Genomic DNA, 18,417 nt, shown 5'->3' on the forward strand with positions numbered 1-18,417 from the left:
TACTAATCATGTTCTCAGATTACATGAGAGCTTTTCAGGGGATGGAGAGGAGAGGCAAGGATATGATTTTCAATTTCAGATAGCAGCGTTCCCTTTTCTGGCACACTGAGCTCTGCTCTTACCTTTAGGCTCATCAAGGGTGGTCATTTGAGCACCCTGGCAAGCCAGGAGCTCAAACCTCACAGCATGCCTGGCTCCGTCCTCCTGCCTGCATGAGCATCTCTTACCCTCACACCCAGGAAACCCAGGAAGACTGTGGTTTCCAAAGCAAGAGAGGACACCACTGCCAACCAGAAGGCATCCCAGCTCCACAGCTCGTGTACAAGGGGTGAAGCCATGATGAGCTTTATCCTCTTGAAATCTCACTTCATTAATGAGATACTTTGCAAGCAGCCAATGCAGCACTACTGCATTTAGTGTCTTAGGCTGAGAGAAGAGGCAAACAGTCCACAAGACACTCAGCTGGGGTGTGGGCCTAGTTGTGCAGCAGAGCATCAACTGGAGTCCACAGCGTCCTTCTAAACATGGCTTACAGGCGGGTTAAAAAGAAAAGAGAAGGGATCGAGTTGCTACAGGGTAGAAAGCAGCCAGAAAATACAATGCAACTTCTCAGTAAGAGTCTTCTCGTAGTATTGGGAACTCTACGTAGTGGAAGTCACCAGAACCACAGGCTTGGGATTTGGATTTAGTCTTTCAGCCCTTGCTCCACCTTTCAGCAGCAGCGCACTCATCCTCTAACAGCACATCATTTGCTGCCACAAAACTCCATTGTCCAGCAAAATAACTCAAAGCTACCATTGTGTGCCAGGAAAACACACTACCTCAATATTTCTCTGCAGCAGCCAAGGAGGCAGGACACCCTGTTTGTGCCCCCTGCAACAGGGCGGCAGCAGAGGGTCATCTCAAGCCATGGGCAGAGCTGGGACAGTAACCTCTTCTCCTACCCCAGCAGTGCAGGAGCCCCAGCCCCAGCCCTGTGGCACAATAAACACTTTGCACATTATCTGTAGGCCAAACCCAGAGTGTAGTGAAAACCTGTGCCAGGTGTGGATGGGAGCTTGAGGCCTCCCAGCTCCAAATGACAAAACAGATGAGGATCAAGCATTTTCTTGGCAGGCCAGGGAGTGAGGCAAACCTCTTGAACCTGACCTGCTTCTTGAAAGGAACTTTATTCCCTCTGTTGCCTGGATATCAGCTCTTCTTTTTCATATTTTGCTTTTCAGTTGTATTAATTAGTAGATTTTGGGTATCCAAGAGCTTTGTCCATAAGACTGTGTTATCTCCTAGAGTAATTCCCAGCTGTTTTTGCAAAACGTAGCAAGAAAATTCAGTGGTGCATCTTCAGTGCCCAAGAGAGGAACTTTGTCCATTCACCACAAATACTATTAACAAGAGCTATAACTTGCCTCTACTTCTGTTGCTTATTTAACCTATAACATTCTAAATGCATTTACTTGACCAGCTCTCTAAACAAAAGCAAACTTTTTTTTAGCAAGCAGGGCAAAGAGAGGCTCTCCTGTGCCTGCAGACATGGCTTCGTATTATCATTTCCTAATTTCCAAAGGCTATGGCTGTCAGGGGACAGCCCCTCGCTGACTGCCAGGGCTGCTGCAGGCTCTGGTTGCAGCACTAGCTGGAGTTCACAGCCATCTGGACATCGTTGCATTCGGCACTGAACGCTGGCAGGTAAAGTGTTTCCAGAGCAGCTAGAATTACATTAGGCATTTTTGTTTTCCTGAGGATTTCCAGTAATTAGGCACTATAGCTTGCTTAAGGGACACGTGAGCTGGAGTTTAGCAGACACTATCTCTGTCACTCTCCAGGAGACAGAAAATTCAAGGCCTGCTGTATTTTTAGGGCTTTTCTACCTAGGAAGTTTGTGTCTTAGCTGCCAAAAAGACGGCAATCTGAGCACCCACTGAGATGACTGCCTAGATATACTCTTGAGCAATTAGCATAACATCTAGTAGATCCAGAGACCACCAGTAGCTCAGACTCAGACCACTGCTGGCTTTCGTTAAAAAACATTTTACTGTAGAAAACCTTTTCGCAAGAGGGGAACAGAGCAAGCATGACCAGAAAACCTTTCGACCACTTGTAAACAGAAACAGGTATGCACTAGCATGAAATGCAATACAGGGTGAGAAAAATAAATAAGTCACGCTTCACTTTTCTAATGAAATGGTGTTAAAAATCTAAGCGTTTGGGCACTGCACATCTATGGTTACAAAGCTGTAGCTCTGATTTATATTGAGTCAAGTACAAACTAAAACCAGGCCTGCCCTTCTAGCTTGCCTTTGGGTGGAAATTAACATATTTGCTTTAGCGATGCACTTGGATTGCTTGACAAGCCTGCAGATTTGTATGACACCAGCTGCTTCCATATCAAATGCTGTCCCTGTAGTTAAAATTAGACTGATCATGTTTCCTGGAGGGGTTTCGGCCGTACAGCCCACTGTCGGCCTGCACGAGGGCTGCCCAACAATGAAGAGTTCACTGCTCGGCATAAAGCAGGCACACGGTACTTTATGGAAGCCCAAATGCCATGGCTATTCTTTTAAACTAACCTTTTCTCCTCCTTGGACACAGGGTACGACACATGTCACTGTCATAAGAGGTGTTTGTGAAAGCTTAAACAGTCCGGTCTTGCTGCTTCCTAGAGGGAAAAAATAACCATTAGAACAGGCATACATTTATTTTTCATTCAGGAAATAGCTGCACAAGTTATTTAATTTTATGCAACACTTTTTGCCAGCTCAATTTTCTATAAAATGGCTTGGGTTTTGTAAAATTATTTCCCTATAAAAAGTTTCCTTTAACTATACAGTGACGGCTTCATTTAGGGAACCTAAATAACAATGGTTTGGGGAATTGGTACTTTTAACTGCTTCATAGCCTATGCTTTAGTTCTACAAATGCCTCTAAACTACAGCGTTTAACAACATTCTGATTATTTGCACTTTGCACACGTGATTTGTGCTCCGTGTAAAAGCTCTGAGGCTGGAATAGTGTTTTACCATGTTTTACAGTGCAACAGGTAGGTCCCTGTTTTGAGCTTCGTGGTGATATGGCAGCATGTGCAACGGGATGACAGTACTCTGACCATTGCAGGTCTTCCAAACTTGGTTATATGATGCATTCTGGGGCCCAGCAGTTTTGGATAATTACCATGAACCCCGCTAGTGGAACCAGAGCTGTTGGTATAGACTCAGACTCTCTTCTAGATGCCAACAGCTGCCCAGCTTCTCTGGTGAAGAGATCAGAGATAGGGCCTGGCCTAGACACAGGGCTGAGAGCAAGAATTTAAGAGACCCCAGCTCTTCCCCACTGCACAACAGTCCTCCAGCCTCTGCAAGAGCCACGCAAGGCTAAAATGACTGAAAATCCCCTCCTTGTGTTGTCATCAGTGCCAGCTGCATCCCCTGCTCCCTCACTGCTCCTCTCGCACAGCACAGCACTAACATTGTACTCTAGAATCATCTTAAAAAAGGTCACTTGAGATAACTCTGCCACTCAGATAGCAGCAGAGGGAAGAGCCCTGCCCCAGCCTGAGCAGGAGGTGGCCAAAAAACCCATCCTTCAGATGCCCTCCTCCCAACTCCCAGGCCTGCCCAACATGGGGCATTGCAGGCAGGCCTGGGGAGGGAGCCAATTTCACCCATTTCTGATGACCAGTGGCTGGCCCTGGAGTTCACGTGCCCACCGCGAACCCCGCGTCTCCCAGGGGAACCACACACTGCCTGCGTGCTGCCCCAGGGAAGGTGCCTCTGGTCAAATCCTCACACCACCAACGCGAGGACACGGGGTTGTCTCCCCAGCGGCTCAGACAGACGTGCCTGTCAGGAGGCTAGTGAGCTAAAAACATCTCCTGGCATGTCAGTGAAACCTGAGATGAGAGAGCTTTAAATAATGCTCTGCTCAAGCAAACAGTCTCCAGTGGGATCCTGGGTTTCTTGTTTAATTGTACAAGTTTAAATCTCACCCACTGACTTTGCTTTGCTGGCACTGCCCACCCCGGGTGTCGGGGGCTCGGCATGCAGGAGTGGGGGCAGGACGGGCAGTGGCAGAGCCCCCAGCAGCAGCTCCGTATGAATGTGTGGCCCAGCATGCTGGCTGAGCTGAACTAGGACAAGATTTTTAGGCCAGAATTCACTGTGGGCACAGATGCAAGGTGATAAAGTGCAGCGATGGGTAGCCTGGAGGATTATGTGCTGCTATTCCTGTAGACGGGCTCCCCTGCCTGGGGCAAAGGCTGGAAGCAGCTCTCGCAGCACTAGAGATCAGACAAGGAGTCAGGGTCAGGGCATGAAACTCAGTCACTCACCTCTGCGTTCACTGCAGCCTTCTCCATCGCACAGCAAGAGCACGGGCAGCTCAGGGGCCTCATGTGCAGTGGGACAAGAGGGCAGGCGGGCTCAGGAGCTTTGGTTCATCTCTGGATCCACCAGCTTTGATGACATCAGGGCTAGATGGCAGAAGCATCAGACCACCAGTTAGGATACGCTGTGAGATAACCACACGGGGCACACTTGTGTGACAGGAGATGACAGAAGCTATAGCAGGTGCACACTGTTTTGCACAGCACTGGAGAAAAATATTATGCAGGATCTGGAAAAGCTACCCTAGATTCCTATTTTTTTTCTGAGTGCAACTTAGCTACTGCTATCAGTCTATAGACATCCCATTTCAATATGTTCCCACCTGAGGGTATACTTTCTCTTTATTCCTATTCAGAACAATTTAAATCAGCTAAGTAAAAGCAAGAGGCTCCAGGACAGAAAAAGCTCTTTTTCCATTTTGGTAATTACTAATATAGTAATGACATCCTATGCTACACTAGATGCTATAGCAGTCACAATTCATACAGTGCTGCACCCAAAGAAGGAGGGACATGCCTAACAGGTCTGGTTTGGGGACAGTGGAGATCGGAACATGCTGCGTTCTGCAGAAAGTGCAAACGTAACGGCACAGCCATGGGCTGCAGAAACAGCCAGTCATCGCTGGAGCACTGGATAGCAAAGCCATGAGTCACGCGCAGTTACATGCACTGACCACACAATTCCGATCTTCTCCTAAGCCTGCTGAAATGACATATCCACATCCTTGGAAGGTGTGCCCCACATAAAGTACCAAGCTGCCTGGACTGCTCTCTCTCTCTTCTTTGGCCCCGTTAACTTAATCCTCCTTATGACTCACAGGAGAGTCATCGTTGTATTCTAGGGCGGAGAGGTTAACTTACTTGCTGGCTGAAGAGCGTACGGTGATTTTTTTTACTTTTAAAAAAAAAGACTGTGGGTTGTCTTATGTATTAGGGCTGAGGCTCTGCTTCATTATTCACTGCAGGTGTCCATGGGGAAACGGGGAAAACACCCTCCAGCAGTCAGCAGTGAAAGGGAGCACTGGAATTTGATTTATCCCCTCCTTATGCACAGCTGGGCTCCTGCAGGCAGGAGGCGCCTCTGGCTCCTGGCACTGTGCGGCTACAAGGAGGGGAACTGATGGGTCAGATGGCTCACAGATTTGTACCAGACCAGAGCAGCTCAGCACTGCCCCAGTGCATCAGCTCTCCATCCAAGCACCGACAACACAGAGCTCTTAGGAAGCAGTAATCCACGAGACGGCGAGCCTGTGGGTGTTTCCCCAGCACTTCCAGGAAATAACTCGGCCTAGCTTTCTTACTACATAGCATCCTAACTGCACACTTCATCTGTCAGGCAGTCTGGCTCAAAATCCTTCCACATTCCTGTAATGCTCTGACATGCAAAGAAGTGGGGCAGGGTTGGTTTGGGTTTTTTTTATAGGGAAGAAAGGAAGGAAATGCCCAGGATCTCTGTTTGACATGAATCTACTTACTTCAACAAGTATGGAGCCTCATGATTTCAAGTGGAAGCTTAGCATCTCTTAAAATAAGCTCTAGGCATCTTCTAATGTCGGTACTTAAAAAGGGATTTAGTCACTTGGTTCTAGGAACTCCAGTTTGACTCAAGTGTCCAATATCTGTCGGCAGTTCAGCTGTTACCCAAATAAGGGGAGGGAAAGCCAGGATTTTCCAGCCCTGAGAAACAGCTGTACTCAGAAGAAGCATGTAATACGAGGGATAAAATTAATTCACTCTCAGCCCTAGTTTGCGAGCCGTTCCCAGCCGCTGGATGAGCGGCCTGAATCTCACAGCGGGTCCCACAGGGCTGCAGGGAGTGCACCCCGCTAGGCGGCCCCAGAGCCACGCCAGGAGGGACCTCTGCTCTCCTCCAGCGGCTGGATCGGGGGACCTTCAAGGCAATCGAAAGGTGATTTGAAAGGAGAGATATTGAGGCCCCATCTCTTGGGGTGGGACGTGTACCATGAGCAATAACACCCTGACTACGTGCACCCCTGCACACTGCCCAAGGACACCAACATCCTACAGATTTCACAGCCACGTGGGCCATACACAGGGTGCGTTTGCAAATGCTCATCATCCCATCAGGGACACGCCTTAACTAATTCCAAAATTAGAGCTCTCTACTGTGCTTTTTCCTATACGAAGGCTACTGTTGCCCAAACACCATTACATTCAGATTGCTGATGTTCTTTTCCTTGCGACAGTCTGCTCCATACAATGGACAAACTCATCTTAGCAAAGACTTTCAAGCATGGGGCACAGTACACGTATTTCAGCAGCCGTGTTGTTCTCCATGCTTGAAAGTCTTTGCTAATCCCAGAGGGAGCCTGTCCTTGAAAGCCAGCACACCTTTCTGCCCTTCCTGAACAGCACGTATGGAAAAGTCCACAGAAGTCCCATACACACTTTTTGAGATGCAAATCTAATATCCTACCTGCTTGATGGGAGGCATTAAAAACCTAATGCACAGAAAATGAGCCTTTGAAACACAGCTCTTCAGTGCCATGTGTTCTGAAAACGTGCTACAAAAACTTGGTCTTTGAACAATACTTGGTGTTCAGCTGCATTTCTACAATTTAGAAAGACTCTCAGCAAGCTTCAAATCCAATCAGGATTCTGCGGTTTCTGTAAATACTTTATCAATGGCTACAATAACCTCCTCCAGCTATTTGCTTATTTTCAGAGTATCTTAGCCAACGCAAACCTGCTCTTCTCCCCACCCAAAGAGCAGTCATTTTAAGAAATCATTCAACAATTTGAAACTATCACAAATTTCCCTGCAATCTATCCGGTCATCTTGGGATCGTTGGTGCATGGGAAGAGAAACAAATAAAATCATTTTTTTCTCACTTCCTACAGAAGTCTTGTTATTCACACCGCAGGAGCAACAGAGAAGCCACTTTCAAATCACATATTCACGTCAGCAAGTAACTCACAACTAGAAAGCTCACTACTCAAGCGGTGACAATTTCCCTATTTAGCCATATGGCACAGAGGAAACAAAGCTCCAGACAGAGCTTTTTCCATCCCACTGCCTTTGGGAAAGCCTCATTCTTTGTGCTCCTGTGTTCATATCACTGTTAAGCCACACAGGGTAGTGCCACAAGATATCCACATGTCTAGCATACACTCCCAAGGCTTGAACACCTCTATGAAAATGAGCAACACCATCAGGTACATGCAGATGGCTTGCAAAATGCATGGCTTTAAAATTGACTGAAGGTCGTTATCCTGTATATCTATTAGAGTCTGTTTTCTAAATAAAAGACATGCTGGTACATTAATGATGATGCAGTCTAGGTCTGCCTTATTTCTAAGTGTAAATTTTAGTATGTTCTCCTCCCCCCTATGTACACCCTTTACAATGCAGTGTATTTCAGATCCAGCAGATGCTCATTTTCTTCCTAAAACAGATTTAATGGGTTTTCCATGATCTAAACACCTGGCAAAAGGGCTTCATGCAGCTTTAATACTTTCCTAACCCTGTGTTAAATTTATCCTAGTGTTGCATATAGCATAATTCTGCAGCCATGTCAACTATTCAGGTAATGCTAGAATGTCGTCATTATGGTTTGTGTCAACAGCGTGTTCTGTATGTACCTTGTAATCATTCTGGTGTTGGGTTGCAAAGGTCCTTGGACTCTTCATTTGGCTGAGTCTAATTCTGTCCTCTTCACAAAGATCTAGAGTTACACTAAGTAAAGGTTGACATTTACATGAGACACATGGACTGCTAGAATGACTCACCAAGGTAAAACCTTGGCTATATATTCTTTCAAGGGCGTAAGCTGTACAGTGCCGACATTTCCGCTGACCTGCTGTAGAAAACGTCTGTGCTTAGCAAGGCAAACATGGACAGAGGGGCACGTCACGCATGGAGCTCGGCAGGACTCAGGAACTGGATCTCAGGAGTCTGAAAGCAGATAGTTAACGAAGCCTGGAGCAATCACTCATAACTTAGAAAAGGAGACACGTAAGAGAGAAAACAGCTATCTCAGAGTGATCTTCCAGCATTTTCCTGGGAGCTGAATGACCTCCTCTCACTTCTACTACTACGTTGGACAGGCCACATACACAGCCTCGTACACAAGCCAGCTTTGCATTTGCACAGAAGCCCACTGTTTCAATCGTGTGAAACCAATTAGTACTAGCAGGGCTTGTCAGCATTGCAGCCAGAGTCCATATGCTCTCTCCCAAATTCACTCTGCCCTTTAAAGCAGCACCTGTCACCATGTTCAGCACACCTGAAAGTCTCCTTGTTTACTAAATATCCAGAGACTCATCGGTGTCATTAGGTCTCAATAAAAACCAGGCAGTTCAGACTAAAACAGCGACTGTTCCAATGATGAAGCTTGTAAACCTTTTATCTATTCCCATGAACTCTTCTTTATCCAAATCCAATATTAAAAGTGAAAGCATCCAACACACCCATGAGAAGCGAACTGTGAAACAGAAGGACCACAGAACAGGAGATAAGAACAGAGCATCTACCATAAATCATGTATGTGAAGGGTGAGTTTGTCTACAAACCAGGGTGCTGCAAGTAATGTGGATTTCAAGGATGGCTTCTGCTTTAAACAACAGACACATACACCAGCCAAGCTCAAGCAGACTTCCCAATGGTGGGGTCTCCTCTCAACTGAACTAGTAAGATCTGCTTTGGCAAGAGATTAGCCTAGCCTCCCTCAAGCACTGGCAGCTGCAGCATCACATATATAGCTTCCTGTATTTACTGTGTGAACACTGACTGCTTGGCATGTTACATGGCATCAGTCCAGTTTCACTTGCAACTTTGACAGCCATCATCTTTGGCCATGGTCTCTGCCATAGCAGAAGGTCTTAGCAGTAATCATCGCATTGAGGAACTAATGCCACACAACTGAGTAACTGTCTTGAGCACAAATTCATAAGCTAGTGCTATTCCTGTTAAGTGCTAAAGTTCAGTGCCAGTTTTAACATGGCTGGAAACCTGTCAGAAGCTGTTCTTATTCAGTTCAGTAGACCAACCTCTCTCCAAGATCTTGCTTCTCACTCCAGATAAGGTGTGTCCGACCTTTCTGAGCAAGTGTCCTGGAGTTTCTCACTGTGCTTTGATCTTAAACAACAGCCTGCCACAGCCTCACCTCTGACCACTTCACTTACTCTTGCTAAGGGCATGTCTGACTGATCATGGACTTAGAGATAAGAGTGGAACAACCAAGAGTGATGGCATCTGTACAGGAGAATTAAGCCTTCTATTGTACAGGAAAAAGAGGGGCGTAGATTCTCCAATGCGGTTTTGTTCATGCTGTTTCAGTCATATGAGGTGATCTTTGAAGCGGGTATGTCAGCCCAGGAACTCCTTTCACAGCCTGCACATCTGATTTTTCACCACCCTTTTTCTTTAGAGGAAAATAAGAAAAAACAAATCAGCCAATTTTAAAGGTCCTGAAGGGTGACTATACTGACTGTTACCCAATAAGACTGCAAGGAGGCAATGCAAACACCATCGCAGGGATCTGTGGTGGAGTACAGCCAGGATTGGTTTGTGGCGGGAACCAGGGGCAACTCAATAACATTGGCTTCCCAGGCCCTCCTCCCACACCCAAAGGCTTGGGATTATCCAGCAGTCCTTGCATCACAGCACAGCCCTGTTGATGGCCGCGTGACATAACCTTGGACAGGAGCCATCCTTGAACTGCTTGAGAGATACTTATAACTCAAGAGCAACAGATAGAAATATGAAGGCCATGGGTGGTCCAAGTACATGTGTAACCGCTTTGCTGGATCAGGGCCAGGGGTAACATACTGCAGGTTTAGAAGAGACACACTGACATGTTCTCATCAGAGATGTCTGACTGCCTTACAGCAGCCCATTGTCCCACATGGCTGCCTGCAGTCGTCACATGGCCTCACCAGTCAAATCCAACCAGACTGCAAAACATCCTTCACTGTAATCAGTTATGACTGTTTTGGAGAGTGACAGAAAGCAGGAGAGAGAGAGAACAGATCTCAAATTATTTGGATCAAACAGCTATGCAAAGCCTCTGAAGAGTTCAGATGCATATACTGATTTTATTTGACAAGATGAGTGCTTTTGTAGCCTACTGACCTGTTCGAGGTAACTAAATCCTAGTTTGTTGAGGTGCCTCCATATCTCTACACCATGCACCTATCTGCATCTTTACAAATGTGCCTCCAAGACACAGTGACAGTCAGCTAGAAGACCGCAAATTCAAAGTTACTCTACCTATCATGTTACAAATGCTCTAAGTACCAAACAATACCATACAGAACCAGAAGCATCAAGCATAGGATCCAGACCCTGAAGAAATACATACATTTGACTGACCTAGTCAGAAAAACAGCCATAACCTTAAGGAGAGACTTCTTACTTGCCAAGCCATGACCACTCACATCTGGCTCCTGGCAGGCTGCAAACACAAAGCAAAACTGCCACAAAGGCAGTGGTTCGACAGGCGAGGAGCTCACAAGGGGACAGTTACAGTGGCCTTAGCAACTGATCACCAAACGACAAACAACAGCTTTGTAACCATCTGCCAATACCTTAAGGTACTGTTTGCATGACCACAGACACATGCAGGCACAAGCACAGGACTTGGCAGCACGTGACAGCATCGGCTACCAGACAGTGTAGGCTCTGAATTTGACACTGCAGGTGCTAAGAGTGAGAGAAGGTGAAGGGCTGGCTTCATGGATGGGGAACACAAATCCCAGGGCACCCTTTGGCAAGTCAGCAGCTCAGGAGCATTGCATCACACCAAATGGCTCAGCAGGGGACATGTATTGCTCCTACGGCCAGCAGAAAGTCAATTCAGTTCTTTCCATGCCTTCTCCTTGCTGACAAACCAGGTTCAATTCCTTCCCTGCAGCTATAGCGCAAGGCAGACAGACGAACGAGCACCGGCTCCGCGTCTCACACATGCTGCTGTCTCTCAGTCCAGAGTCACATTTTTAACGTTCACTCCAGAAGCCAAGTGTAGGACAACAGCACTGCTGCTGCTGCTGCAAGTTATTTATCAGGACCAGCATTTTCACTGATGCAGCTGGGCCTGGGAGAAGCAGGACCGTTATCCTGCAGTACTCCACCAAGAAAAATCTCTCTTTCCAGAGTAAAAGGAAAACAAAGATGAAATCTGTAACCCTTTTTTACCACTGTGAGCTAATAAGCTACCAGTAACTACCTTTTTGTGTCAATCCACTATTTTACAGTCCTTACAGGAGAAGGATCTGCTAGCTGGTTTATGAAGTACCATTTTCACTTTAGTTAAAGTAACAAGGGTTTTCTTTAGACTCTTCCACCCAAACCCAGAAAACCCCTAACTCCGCCATGCAGCCAGGTTTCACAGGTGACTTCTTTCTTTTTATAGGTCCTTATCAATAACCTTGGTTAGACGTCTCTGTGCTCTGGAGGTGACCTGAGCCTACTCTCAAATACTACAGATGCTTCTATTTTCTCTGGCGCATACCACTCACTCTCTGACCAGCATATGCTCAGTTCACAAAACAGAGCCATCACTGTGTTGTAAGAAAAAGGAGATACCTCTGAAGACACTGATTTATGTTTGTCTCTCCAGGTTCATAGAGTAAATCTGAAGGCTAAGCCTCCTTGCAAGCCTCAGCATCCTGGCAGGGCCAGAGGAATGTCACAGTAAGTGCAAACATTGTTGGGTCAAGTATGCTCAGCATTCTAAAGTCTCTGTCTCCATCCTGCTCTGTTTATTTTTCTCCCCACACTAGGAAAAAGTGGAAAACCACCAGTGTTTTGCTGACCATTGGTTCCTCAGACAATGAAGTCTCTGGCAGCCATTCCGTCCACCAGAGCTACACCATTTTAATTCAGCCATTATCTATTGACCCTCAAAGAGCATTTTTTAAATGATTACTTATAGTATTTTAGAAACGTTTTGCAAGGATTGTGTCAGGCCCATCTTCAGCAAGTAACTAAGAGAACTGATGAAGCAGGGGACAGGGTGAGAAACGCTCAAGGGGCTACCACGCAGCTTAGCCATTTGTCAGCCTACTTTGAAGGCTCACTTCAGCACAGATAGTTGATTTAGAGCACATACTTGGTCAAGAGCTGGGGAACTCAGAATACCCAGAAATTAACTTAAATCTTGACTCAGGCTGAAAGGGAAAGAGCTGATAACTTGGGTTATTTCAGAGAAAAGACAGATTATAAAAAAGACCAGTGCCACAGCAAAACAAACCCAAGCACTTCAGTTGCACATTTATATGCAAGACGCATAGTTCAAAAGTTAAATGAGACAGATATGAGTGCACATCAACACTCCACCATGGAACATGGACATATCTTGCACTGCAAATATTTGATCATCTTAAAACCATCTTTCTTGCTTAATCAGAGACCTTATTGTAACCTCTGCATCAGCTGACCTTCAGAGGAGGATGTCACGACAGAGCAACAAAGTTCCTGCTCATTTCTCTACCTTCAGCTTCACTGTAGTTACCACATACACCACACAAGCCAAGAAGAGCTAGACCTGGGACCAACTAAACCAGGAGGGGATCTCTGCAGAAGGGCGCAACTACTGGCAAGCAACCCTGATCACAGAGACTACTAATTGGCTTATAGCTATAAGACCAGCCACACTTACCAGTTGTCAGCTCCTCTTTCCACTAACTTGGGCGTTCAGAGTCAGGGAGGCATTTCCTCTTGGAGTGCTTGAATGGAGACTCTCCATGGGGTATATATTATGCTGGCGCATGAACAACAGTAAAACACTCCGGCATCTTCTTCTGTTTCAAAGTGCCAGCAACGCAGCCAGGTTTCTGCATATGAGAAATTCAAGCTATAAAAATCACTTTTCTTTTCTATATAGATGCAGAGTCCCTCGGTGAGCCTGACCGGGTCTGCCTACGGAAGCACGCCTGTGTTTACAAAGGTAAAGAGCACAGGTCGTCTGAACGACACAGCTCGTTCTGCAATTACTAGCATTGGACTTTGAGTTTTCTTGCTCCATCAGAAGGTATTTCGAGACTGGAACATCGGTTCATTTACAATTCAAAACAGCCAGCATGCTTCATTAGTGATGCTATCAATCTAACATCTTAATTGGTAAACAATCCAGACAGACAGAGCCACTTACATGAATTCATCTCATTTATTTCCTACAAAGGAGGCTGAAGAGGAAACCTCTCATAGTAACCTCCCTTATTATGTTGTATTCACTGGAATAGATGTTTTTCCTGCATTTTTATCTTTATTTAAATGCATAAGCAAGCTAAAGCCTTTTAAAGAGCACTGGTATACAGGTGAAAAAAAAAAAATCCACTCACAACCCATTGCAAATGCATTTAGAATTAAATCAACTATTGTAAGTAAAATAAAAATAGGTGCATGAGATCATCTTCTTCACTGAAGGGTGTATCATCCTGTAATAATTGCTTCAATGGGGAAATACTTACATCAGACACTTAACTCAAATTTTTCCTCCTCTAGGGTCTACAAAACATAAGAGCTACGAAGGGTCAATTAGTGGTATTTGAATGTCGCATTCGTGCTACACCCACCTTACAGGTTCACTGGTACAGAGAATATGATCCGATAATCGACTCTGCCGATTTCCGAATACTACGAAAAAGTAGGTATTACTATATCTGCCTGATGTACAGTAATTTCATTGGGGCAGTGAAAAGACAGGAGCAAGAAGTGATACAAAAATCAGGAGACAGAACACGTTCATAGAGGCAGAGTTAAGTTTACCAGTATTAAATGACCTGAAGCGACTGACTGCTGTTCAGAGACCATGCTTCCTCCGGCAACACGTGAGCAGATCAGGCGCAAGGCGGGAGATTGCCATCCTGTTAGTTATTAATGAAAGTACTACTGAGCCATAACGTCATTGACACCACATATTATAACTACTGATGAACTCAGGAAAAAGAATTTAAAATATAAGCATATTTTAAACAATTTATCATACTCCCAGGCATGAGGTCATAGCCCCAGTGGGCCAAATTCACAGCAACTAACTCCAAAGTCGGTGGAGCTCTTTCTATATCACCTCAGTGGAGAAGTGTTTGTACCATGAGGTTCCCCAGCCAAACCTGAGCTTCTCCTATCCAGATGGACAGAAAGGGAGATGGTCCCTTTTGTAACGGGGCAACAGCTGAGGTGGGAAAAGAGGTGAGGGCTAAAAGTCCTTCCTCCATTCTGGCATTATAACCATTTAATTTTTTTCTTTCTTATTTTGAGCAGAGGCTTGTTCATCAGCTGTTCCTGGTAAGTACACTGCGTATTTTTTTGTTAGACACCTCATTGGTTAATTACCCCAAGCTTAGTTTTTCCCACTTCATGCAAGATAAAACAATAATGTTCAAAGGGGAGCCAGAAGACAGCATTCAGTGTCAGGCTGAGAGCTTTCAAGTCCTTGGTTTTGACACAAGCACCTGAAAGGCCCTGATTTATTTCACAACACAATGAAAAAGGTATCATCCCGTTTACATTCAGTCAAGGAATATGTTCCCTATATGTTAAGGGAAAACATATCAACTATTTTGACCTGTGATCATTTCTGGGGTTTAAACTTGTGCAAGAGAAGACAGAATTTAGCAAAAAAATTGTGTCTTGTTTCTTGGAAGTCACAGGAAGAAAGATCATTCCTTCACCTTCGCTCCTTCTGAATCCCTTGGATTCCTATGCCCTTCACATCACTTTGTTGCACTTCCTTGCTCCCAAGCCCCATCACTAAGTAGCCATCCTTCTGCAAGGACCAATTCCTACAAGTTAGCATTTGGCTTTTATGGTACAACAGCATGCCTGAATTTGTCATTTCAGAGGAAGTCTGCACCCTGGTAATTACTGAAGCTTTTCCAGAAGACTCTGGAGTATTTAAATGTGTTGCTGAAAATGAATTTGGATCTGCAGCATCCAGTGCACGTCTCTCTGTTTCCCCAGGTAAGCTCATGGGTCTCTGAACTGAGCAACTAAGCATGAGAGAATTTGCTGCTGCTCCACATGAGGTAGAGTGACGACCAAGCAGAAGCCAGACCCTAACATTTGTGCAGGCGAAAGAGAAGAGAAATGCCCCAAAAACACAGTCTGCTTGGGTCCTTCTTAAAGCTGGACGCAAGTTCTTCTGCATTTCTACTTTTGTCCTGTCTTCCTCCAGGGTCAAGGATGACAAGGTGGAGATGTTGTTCTGTCTCACAGCGGAGTCTCATCCCTGAGCTTCATCCCTCCAGGGACCCCAGCTTAGCCCAACACATTGGCTGTATCTATACCGTGTTTATTGTAACACCTGACTTGTCTGGCTTGTGCTGAAAACCATCTCCAAACAGAACAGCACCTTAGTGTCTAAAGCAAAGCTCACCAACCCTGGTGAGAAGTCAGTTTTGGCCAATGCAGCTGTGCAGGTTTTGGTCTATGCAGACCCCAGGCAGGTTGAACTCTCATCCACCTGCACAGACATATCAGTTTCCCTTCCTGTTACTGCAGCATGCTGTATTGGTGAACCACCACTGCCTTCTACCTGACTTGTGGACAATTCTAATTCCAGGAGCAAAAGAGCTGGAAAGCTTTGCGGGTGTTGCCCACAGGCCAGCTGTGCACGTCACCATGAAGAAACCCACCTTCCCTAGGAACAGCCAAACAGGAGCCAAGGACCGAGACGTGGCTGGCCTGCCATCCTACAGCACAGAGACCCCAGGGCTGGGCAGACGAGCGGAAGCTGCAAACTTTGGCCAGATGAACTCCGAGAGCGAAGCTGAAGATTTTCACGGAGCTTATGAGAATTCGCCTCAGGCTTCACCTCTGAGGTAAGACAATGCTTATTCTGTTATTCTGTTTAATTGTTCCAGAGAAACAAAACAAGTTAGAACGCTCATTTTAGCAATTCCATCCCAGATTTTTGTAGCGTTTCTTGGGTGTTTATAGGCATAACCAAGACTTCAAATGGTGACAGTTAAAAGGTCCAAGCCCAGCACTAGAGAGGAGTTTTCCTCAGTCCTGTTTGTGAAGGGGAGAGCTCCGAGGCAGACGTGTGCCTCCTCCCTCAGCCGAATGCCAGCGCGGCATTGCAGCGATACTGTTACACCGTGTGTAAACGGCTGTCCGTGACAGAAAGCACTCTCTGTGTTATAGATTATTTTTGGATGTACTCAGCCGCTTTAACTAAACTGGCTATTTTAACAATTCTGAACATCCTCCTCCAAAATCACTGCAGGAGAGATCATATTTCAGTGTAGATTTCTCCATGCACAGGAATTCTTTTTGCTAAATCACTGAGTAAAAATGGGTTTGCTTCAATAACCTGCAGTTCGCGAGGAGGCTCACAGTTTAGCTTCAAGCCCTTCCACGAAATCCAGGCTTGTTCCAGGGAAATCAGCTGGGACCCTATGCAGAGCCACTGCAGAATCAAAGCCCTGGCTGAAGCTGACTGGTACGGAGTTTAGGAGACTGCAGCACGGCAAAGCTGTGGAAGGGCTTGCTTGCAGCCTGCGATGAAGCTGTGCTGCTGTTGCCTTCAAACATCACAAGCCAAGCATGTGAATGCAGCACCGTATTCAATTCACAACCAACTACACCAGTCCCAACACCTAGAGATAAGGCTGTTTGCTTGGGAGTATCCAACACAGACCAACATTGCATTAATTGTAACTTTTACACGATGATTGTTTTAAACAAGACTGTTAACTGTCCGCTGTGCAAAAATGAAAACCTTTCATAGAATTACCTCATAATTACCTCTTGGAGGGAATGGGAGCCGTAGGAAACATCTGCTAGCTGTCTTTTTAGAACAGAATCCGCTTTTCCATCCTCTCCAGATTTCTCAAAGGCAGCAGGAAGCCTGCATTTCTAACAAGCAACCTCTGGGAAAGCTCTTTTAGATGATACTTTCTGCTTAGGATGACTGCTTGTAAAGTTTATTGCTTGCAGCAGTACCAGTGAGCTATGGTTGCATTTTTATTTTTAAAGTTCTGGTCAGTTTGAAATGCAGAACCTGATGTCCTGCATTAATGGCTATAACATACCACCAAAATCAGCTATGCAATAGCTTTTAAAAAATCAGGTTATGCAAAACATCAACAAGTGTACAGAGCTGCAGAGTGCTTTTGATTGAAAGCAATGCTGAACCAGATTTTGGAAGGCATTTACACATCTCAAGACACAGAGAGAAAACTATTAAAATTTCTAGATATACCCACCTATGCGCATTTAAATATCTTCAAAGCCCACAGTCTTATTGCCATGTGCTTTGAAACATCATTTTGAATGGGACTCAACATCGTCAATTTTGCTGTTACCTCAAACTAAGTCATCTCTAATGACTAGCTGTACAATAACTGTCTTGTTAGGCAGATTTAGCCATATAACTCTCTCGTGTAGCGTATGTGGTTGCAACTGTATTACCGAAGACAAAAAGAAATACCGACAAAAACAGTGATGACAGAACAAAGCTATTACTGGGAACAACTGTAAAAATGAATGAAGTCCTTGTACTCCTACTTCTGCAAATTACTGCTTAGCAACAGCCACTCAACAAAAGCTAGAAAACGCAATTCTAGAAGACTGCCACTACCAGCTACTCCTTACAGCATCCCTCTTGATAGCCTTAAAGAAGCAGAATAAAATCTATACCAGTTATTAACTTTAATAAAGGAACTTAATCCAAGCAAAAGAGGAGGCTTCAGGCAGTAAGTATATTGACAGGTCTTTTAGGTAGCTTTTAAGATTCCTTAATAAATAAGCAAATGATTCTTAACTTTTTTCTAGATGTTTGTTGCTATATGACTCAAGCAACAAGGAGAACATGATCGGATGCAATGTGTCACCATTCATAGAAAGTAAACTGAAGCTGTACAGAAAAGCTGGTCTCTAACACCTCGCAGTGCTGGTCAGGGTACTACTAAGTTACCCTAACACAGGCTATGAGATTTATTCCTATCCCGTTATCAGTTCAGCTTCTAGTTCTTTCAATTTTTTTCCTACCTTCTGGATCTCACGTTTTTCTGTTCCGTCTCTTTCACACAAGTCGTCCGAGTTGTGTCCAGCCTTCTAAGCGCATAAAGCT

At 45.2% G+C, this 18,417-nt stretch overlaps 1 protein-coding gene across 1 annotated transcript; it reads left to right on the forward strand.

The window, feature by feature from the left end:
* The first annotated feature begins 11,957 nt into the window (after nucleotides 1–11,957).
* Nucleotides 11,958–18,225, forward strand: LOC141749667 (myosin light chain kinase, smooth muscle-like). Its single transcript, XM_074603544.1, has 7 exons — nucleotides 11,958–12,032; nucleotides 13,225–13,287; nucleotides 13,845–13,986; nucleotides 14,604–14,627; nucleotides 15,183–15,302; nucleotides 15,904–16,162; nucleotides 18,120–18,225. Exons 2-7 carry the CDS (start codon nucleotides 13,225–13,227, stop codon nucleotides 18,223–18,225), a joined length of 714 nt encoding a protein of 237 aa, XP_074459645.1. The 5' UTR covers nucleotides 11,958–12,032.
* Nucleotides 18,226–18,417: the final 192 nt, after the last annotated feature.

The sequence above is a fragment of the Larus michahellis genome, chromosome 11, assembly GCF_964199755.1.
Source record: "Larus michahellis chromosome 11, bLarMic1.1, whole genome shotgun sequence".
Taxonomy (NCBI): Eukaryota; Metazoa; Chordata; class Aves; order Charadriiformes; family Laridae; genus Larus; species Larus michahellis.

What these genes read in the sequence shown, in the direction of transcription:
- LOC141749667 (XM_074603544.1), top strand. Translation starts at nt 13,225, where the DNA reads ATGCAGAGTCCCTCGGTGAGCCTGACCGGGTCTGCCTACGGAAGCACG. An exon ending in TTGTTCATCAGCTGTTCCTG is followed by an intron (nt 14,628 to 15,182) that starts GTAAGTACACTG and finishes TTGTCATTTCAG; the next exon opens with AGGAAGTCTGCACCCTGGTA. An exon ending in ACGTCTCTCTGTTTCCCCAG is followed by an intron (nt 15,303 to 15,903) that starts GTAAGCTCATGG and finishes TTCTAATTCCAG; the next exon opens with GAGCAAAAGAGCTGGAAAGC.